Consider the following 8,087-nt stretch of genomic DNA (forward strand, 5'->3'; position numbering starts at 1 on the left):
TACAAATTTATTTTTAAAATAGTGTTTAGATGGAAAAAGGTGTTTGAAGAATATAACAAAATGCACTCTACCATTTATGCCTTGGATAGAAAGTAGAGGACAGATGGAAAATTCCATTGTGTGCTTTTCTTGCCACCTGTCACCAGCTGAATGCTAGCCAGTATTACAGCTCTACCTTATTAAGTCGCATGATGGAAAAATGGCACTGCTGGGGAACCACTATTCTTGAAGTTAATGATACTTAAAGCTTATAATAAGTATAAAAATATAGATTGTACTTGTAATGAAAACTTGGCAATCCAGCATTCTTCATTTACTCAATACAATATGAAACATAACTTTTTTGTTAGTTATCGAATATGATTTATAATTTATAGTGGCCACTCAGCTACATGTACAGTTAGTAAAGCTTACAAAGCCAGACTCCATATAAGTTTATTACCTCAAGCAGACAACATTGATGGAAGGTGAAAGAAAATGTGTAACAAAATTGAACAGGATGTGAATGGCTAACATGTTATCAGTACATACAGAAACAAGCAATACAACCATATTGTATAGTGGCTATAAGATTAGAGTCATGATGGACAATTGAAAGAAAGAGAGTATAGAACTCACCTTTCTAAGGAGTAGATATACTGAGTGGCGAGATTATTATGATCTCTGAACGCATAATAATATGGCCACTCAGTGTATATCCTATACAATAAAAGGCTAATATGCATATTATATATATATCATATATATATATATGATACACACACACACACATACTGAGTGGCCAGATTATCATGCATTCAGAGATCATAATAATCTGGCCACCCAGTGTAAAATTCACAGTAGAATTTAGTACTTGATAATGTACCTCTATTTTGAGCTTTCTAGTTGTTTTACTTAGAATTATTCTTTTTTACCTACCAAATCTCCTGGTTATTTTATTTTTTGTTAATCCTCACCCAAGGATATATTTCCATTGATTTTTAGCCAGAGTAGAAGAGAGAGGGAAAGACAGAGAGAAATACTGAGTGGGAAAAAATCATTGATTGGTTGCCTCCTGCATGAGCCCCAATCAGGACCCAGGCGAGGCAGAAGCCTGCAGCCAAGGTACATGCCCTTGACTGGAATAAAATCTGGGACCCTTTGTTCTGAAGGCTGAGCATCTATTCCCTGAGACAAACTGGCTAGGGCCAGATCTCCTAGTTATTAAAGGCATAGTGATGATTTTAAGGGCGTAGCTAGCGTGCTGAATCCAAACAGATGATTACTAAAATTATGTTGAAATAAATTCTTACTTAACTAAAAAAGGACTGTGACTGGATTAGCAGTTTAGAAAAGATTTACATAAAGGGAAGAAGAACTAAGATTTGGTAACTATATCACTGGAGCATCAGATTCAATGATGCTTTAAAGTCAGAAATGGTTAGACAAAGCAGATTCTGAAAAATCAGACTGCAAAGACTCCTGTGATGAAAATACCAGACAAAAGGAAGAGCTAGAGAAAGTGAGAAAATTACTTGATGGAAGTTCGGGATAAGGTTGACTTGATGGAAGTTTGGAGTACATACAGACATGATCTAAAGTCCAGGATAATGAAGAAGGCAATGATTTATAAAGCCTAAGGTATAGAGGAAAAGGTAAATGATATTAAGAACTGACAATCCAAGGCAAATTTGTGTTGGTTAATGATACCCAAAAGATTTGCAGATGTTCATATAATATAGTGAGAAAGCATATAAATAGGTTTTATATCTCATTTAGTTTATTTCAGAATTTTTGAAAAATCCCTATATTCTCCCTGGGCATTTAGATTAGACATCACATAAAAATAACAAGGTAATGCATTACAAAGGTCTTAGGGGCATAGAGAATTAAATCTATACAGAGTCAAAATATGGCATATCTTAAATTTGAAGACAGTAAAGATGACTTGTTTAGACCTATTTTCACTCTGTTTTATTATATTAGGTATATCAGTTAATAATGCAGATTTTTTCAATAGATGGAATTACACATATGTTGATATACATGCAATTTTATATGTATGCTATTTTGTTGTATTGACAAGATTCAAAACTTTATATGTCAACTTTTCTGAAGGTGTTAACATCATAGATATTTTTACACCTAAAAATGTAAAATTTCATGCAGAAAAAGAGCATTTGAGGGAAGTTTTAATTCATTACTTTATTTTGAAGAAAAGTGCTGCTGAATACTTCAGGAAGCTTATGGTGAACATGCTCCATCTCAAGATACTTGTGAATGCTGGTTTAAACGCTTTAAAAGTGATGATTTCAAAGTGAAAGACAAAGAACGTCCAGGTCAACTGAAAAAGTTTGAAGACCAACAATTACAAGCATTATTGGATGAAGATGTATGTCAAACTCAAAAACAACTTGCAGAAAGATTAAACGTTGCTCTGAAAACAATTTCCGATTGTTTACAAGCAATGGGAAAGATTTAAAGGAAGTAAAATGGGTGCCACATCAACTGAATGGAAGACAAATGGAAAACTGAAAAGTCATCAGTAAAATGTTGCTTCAACGGCACGAAAAATAGTCTTTTTTGCACCGAATTGTGACTGGCGATGAAAAGTGGATTTATTTTGAGAATCCCAAATGCACAGAATCATGGGTTGATCCAGGTTAACCATCAACATTGACTGCAAGGCCAAATCACTTCGGAAAGAAGACAATGCTTTGCGTTTGGTGGGATCAGGAAGGTATGGTGTATTATGAGCTTCTAAAACCAGGTGAAACCATTAATACTGATTGCTACCAACAACAAATAATCAATTTGAACCATGCTTTGATCATGAAATGATCAGAATGTGCCAGAAGACATGGCAAAGTAATTTTGCTTCATGATGACGCACCATCACACACTTCAAAGCAGTTAAAGATACATTAAAAGATCTTGCCTGCGAAGTATTAACCCACCCGCTGTATTCACCAAAACTTGCTCCTTCAGATCACCACTTGTTCCGATCCATGGCACACACACTTTCTCAGCAGCACTTCAAAGCATACAAAGAAGTGGAAAATTGGGTCTCTGAATGGTTTGCCTTAAAACAAGAGAAGTTCTATTTGGGACTGTATCCACAAATTACCTGAAAGATGGGGGAAATGTGTAGCTAGCAATAAACATTACTTTGCATAAAGCACTTTTGATGTTTCTCTTGAAATTCTGGTGTTTTCTTTGATTACAAAATCCGCCATTATTAACCGGTACACCTAGTATATAAGTGTGAACTCTGAGGAAAGAGTGACAAAGAACAGCAAACAAGCATACCCCTAGTTCTGTTCCAAAGTCTTGGAATGGGAAGATGGGTCACAGGCAAGATTTTACTCATCTTGCCTTGGCAGTGTCACAGTCGCCATCAGGGCTCACTGTAGGAAACAGAACAGCAGAACTGGGACACCTGGATACACAGGTGGGAGAGAGCAAAATCCATCATCATGTCACGGAGGCAATGAATCCAGCCAATTGTGCTTCAATGCTAGGGAAGAAAATGTCATGATGGGACCTAACATGATGGTTTGTGCAGAGTTCTCAAAATTAAAACATGGGTATGAAGAGAATGTATTATGTTTTCTCCTAAGAAGGCATCTTTGTCCTCTAAGATTAGCTCAAGGAGAATCATTTACAAGGCCAACACTACAGCCTAAGAGGCAAAGTGCAATAAATATTTTGAAGACATGTGCTAACACTATAGGAGGTCATAAGTCTTCCAACCGTTAAGACCAAACAGCTCTTTCTCAGTTCCAGACTGGCTTCCAAAGTACCCCTGCAACTCTACTTCTTTCCTTTCCTATTTAAAGCTACCACTCAGTCTATATATTTTTTTTGTGTGTGTTTTCGTACTGTAAACAATCATTATAGAAGAACTGCAACCTTCCCATTTCTACCAAATAAGATAAACTGTCATAATTTAGTTACAAGGTGGGAGCGGTCTGTGTGGATTCTTAATTTGTACAATAAGTAAACTGAGGGAAGGACAGTATGAGCAATAGAACATACTGAAAGATAGTAGTTCGTCTTCTCATAACAAAATTTTCCCCCTTAAAAGTCATGCAATAATGCAATTAGAAGCAGTGATAATTAGAGAATATTTTCTATAAGTAAATTTCAGAGAAAAAAAAGACATCGATTTAACCAGCAAAGGAAGAAATATAGACTTGCAAATATTTAGACTTAGAGAGCTATCTATGTAAGGAGAAACATAAAGTTGGATTAAGGATCAGTGTCTCTTCTGTGCAAATATTTTTTTTATTATACCCGATTTCTAAGGATTTGATCAGTTCTCATTTTAATTGACTTATACTTTCCACTGAGTTTATATTTTTTTTCTTTACCTCAAATATTCTGTTTATTTATAGTTCTGTCTTTCTTAGCACTAAGGCTTGTCACGATTTTTTGTGACTAATGGTCTATCATAGCTCTTCTCTATATATTTCCTTTCAAACATCAGTACCCACTAATCACCATTTCATTCCCTTGGCATTTTCTAGTTCATTCAACAAATCTTTTCAGATCAGTCCATTTTATAGTTCACTGAACAACCTATGGATGAAATACCCTTGAGGTATTTGTCCAGTGAAGTCTAGTCAGTTATACTCAGAGGAAGAGTTGGGTTACTAGCCTGCTTGAAGAGGCTGGAAAATTTGATGACCCCATAGTTGGCATGTCTGATACTAAGTTGAGAAATTAGGCAGGGAAGGGAATCAAACATTTGAATGCTGATAGGTTTTAATAAGGTTAGAAGCTCTTGTCTAAATCATATATACCTAAAAATGGAGTTGAGGAGTTTTGGTATCAAAATGTTGTATTGTAACTAGTTATGGAGGTTAAACGGGGAAGACAAAAATGGTAGGGCTTAAGAAATGAATGTGTCTTTTATTTATGTATATTTGAATATTCTTTCCAGATACATGTTTACTTATACATATGTATCTAAAAATACTTGGAAATAATGTGAACATAATATACTATTAGAAAACACAAGATATGATTTTATACATTATGAGACAACTTCTTTGTGACATATTTTTTAAGGCCCAGACTTGAAATTGTCCTACAGGTAATCCCTATACTATGAAGACTAGGTAAAGTGAAATTTCAATTTGTTTGGGCTTACCTGATACTGCCAGTCATATAAATCCATCTTCATTCACCAGTTATTAACTTGTGTCATGTTGGCGTTCCCCCATTTCTTTTACTTTTTGTTACTTTTCTTCCATCTTCTCTGCCAGTCAGAAGATTCCTATCTTTAAGTAATTTCATCTGAGCGAGGCTAGTGTGGAAAATAGTTTGAAATGTTCTGGACACCTCCTTATGACTACATATCTCCTCCCAACTTTGTGCCCACCATGACTTAAGAAACACACCTTCAATTCTGCTCTGTTTATAATATCATTTCTGAACTTGTAATATAAGGCTTTGCTTATTAGAATGCCTTTTCCTATGTTTTTGTGAAAAAAGCTACACATGTTAGAATGTATGACATTAGACAATAGATACTATGTATATCTCTCCACTGTATATTACTTTGCATTGGAGAATAGTTTTAAAATATCATTTAATGTTAAAACTTTGCTGCATAGTGAAGATTAATTTCAGTTAAGTAGAGTAAGGACTGGCAATAGACCTATGTAAACACACAGGCAAGTGGGGAGGAGAATTGCTTTCTAGAATGCAGGTACTCACACATAGTAGTACTATATATAAGTATACTATAGGCCTGGTGCACAAAATTCGTGCATGGGAGGGGGAGTCCCTCAGTCCAGCCTGCATCCTCTCGCAATCCGGGACTCCTCAGACATCCCTCTCGCAATCCGGGACTGCTGGCTCCTAACAGCTTGCCTGCCTGCCTGCCTGATTGTCCCTAACCACTTGCCTGCCTGCCTGATCTCCCCTAACCACTTGCCTCCCTGCCTGATCGCCCCTAACCACTCTGCCTCCCTGCCTGATCGCCCCTAACTGCTCACCTGCCTGCCTGATCACCCCTAACCGCGTCTGCCTTGGCCTCCAGAAGGACATCTGGAAGGTCGTTCGGCTGTCTGGTCTAATGAGCATATTACACTTTTATTATTACAGATAGCAGCAGATAAAGACTAGAGTGCAGATTGAAGCAAATGGAAGCCCCATAATTCTCCAGTACCTAAGTCTCATATATTTCTTAGGTCTATTTATTTGTCTCCCACCACCACAGGATTACTTGTGTTCCATGTTGGCCCAGAAATCCCACCTTCCTTCAACTCTGAGCATTACTTTCCATGATCTAAGAAGTCACCACTGAGCCTGAGTTGGCCACTACAGGGATGGACTGCGGAAGGTACATGGGACACAAAGTCTACCCAAAACACAAGTCATCAACGAAAAGCAGATATAAATAAAATGTGTGACATCTTTGAAACATTGTGTGGATTATGACAATTTAAGAATGGTCTCTAAGCCTAAGTTTATAACATTAATATTAATGCCACTCCTTTAATTTAAGGGTGTTCAGATCTGCAAATATTCTAAATGTTTTACAATAAAAAACAGATTAAAAGATTAAATAGTCACAAAGCTTACAGAAACACACAGGCACTGAAATCCTTAGAGAAATGGATACAAATGTAAATGCCAGCTTCAATATTAGATGATTTTGCAAAACAGCAAAGTTATAACTCTACTTTCTTTTAAGTCAAATGCATGAACCATCTCACAGAAAAAGGCTCAGCTACACAGGAACTAAAATGCAGGGAAAGTCAGCTCGTAATCAACATAAAAAGGATCCAAATAGAAATGTGTAATCAAGTTCCTCTAAGTGCCATCAACACACTCGATAAGAATGTCTGCTTCAGGCCATCATATTTAGAATATTATTAGACTGTGTTTTTTGGCCTTTGGAAGAGTAGCAATGGTGAGCTTTCCAAACTTGAAGAGCCATTTCTCTCAAAGAGCTAAACATATAAGAATAAAAATGTGTGGTTTCAGCAGCTTCACCTGTGAAATGGAGGTTATAAATACTCTATTTCTATTTCTTACAGGGTCATTGGGAGAACTCGAAGATATTTGTACAGTGCTTCTTACAAAAAGACACTTGTGCGTAAGAGCTAAATCCATCATAAGTAATAACACAATAAATAAAATGGAAATACCTCCCCAAATACCTCCTAAAACCTTACCTGGCAGATTTAGTAGCATTACTGAAAATAATTCTTATTTGTTAAAAGTAGACACCACACATTCTCTTGGTCAACAAAGGAAAGAGTTTGTCCCTGTGACTGGCCAAAGTCCTGACTCTGACACTATTTGTCAAATAAGGAGATGAAGGAAAACTTCAAGTCAAAAACTAATAAAATAAAAATATTTTGGAACACTTTTGCAGAAAAGAGACTTCGTTTAAAGAAACTGCACTTCTTGGAAATTTGTATATTATATAAACTGTTATGAGCAACAATAAAAAATTCTGATCGTAAAGGATGCAAAATTCAACTGACTTGCTACTCAAAGTAGTTGGGGTTCTCTTACAAACTTTCAATATATTCAACAGTTCCCAGAAGACTGTCAACTGTCAAACTCATGTAAAATTAACGTTTTAAAAAAACCTCACAAAATATTCACTGACCTAGTAGCTTACATAAAAATATTAGTTATTCCAAAGCTTTTCACAATAACAATATTTCATTTCTGCTGGAATTGGCAAGATCCATTCTCTCCTCTCATACCTTACTCTTTGATGCCTTCAGTTTCCATAGTTCTGCTTTCCAAGTCACCCAACATTTTATAGTAAACAGAAGGTACAGAATGTAACTGGTGTTTCCCCATCTGTTTCCTTCATAAATGGCATCTGCTAGAATGACCAGTGTATAAACAGCAAGACAGAATCACTCATCATACCATATACCTCACGCCACCAGAGAACAGAGCTTTGTTTTGATAAGAATTTTCTAGACGGTGTGACAAAACTCTTCCTGTGTCTCAGAGGTATTTGCACATCTGGATAATCAAAATGGGGAAATTTTTCTACAAAATAGTAGATACTTATATTTTATAGGGGTATGATACATAATTTAAAGTAACTAATAAAATAAGATTATCTT

General features: G+C 35.9%; 1 protein-coding gene across 1 annotated transcript in view; it reads right to left on the reverse strand.

Annotated features, from left to right (window-relative positions):
- Positions 1 to 7,724, reverse strand: part of NKAIN2 (sodium/potassium transporting ATPase interacting 2) — a 433,314-nt gene extending 425,590 nt beyond the window's left edge. The window contains exons 1-2 of the mRNA XM_028142922.2: positions 7,713 to 7,724; positions 5,135 to 5,242 (exon numbers count right to left, since the gene is read on the reverse strand). Coding sequence (XP_027998723.2) covers positions 5,135 to 5,167 — 33 coding nt within the window. The 5' untranslated portion in view covers positions 5,168 to 5,242; positions 7,713 to 7,724. The remainder of the gene's footprint in view (positions 1 to 5,134; positions 5,243 to 7,712) is intronic.
- Positions 7,725 to 8,087: the final 363 nt, after the last annotated feature.

The sequence above is a fragment of the Eptesicus fuscus genome, chromosome 10 (assembly GCF_027574615.1).
Source record: "Eptesicus fuscus isolate TK198812 chromosome 10, DD_ASM_mEF_20220401, whole genome shotgun sequence".
In the NCBI taxonomy this organism is placed as follows: Eukaryota; Metazoa; Chordata; class Mammalia; order Chiroptera; family Vespertilionidae; genus Eptesicus; species Eptesicus fuscus.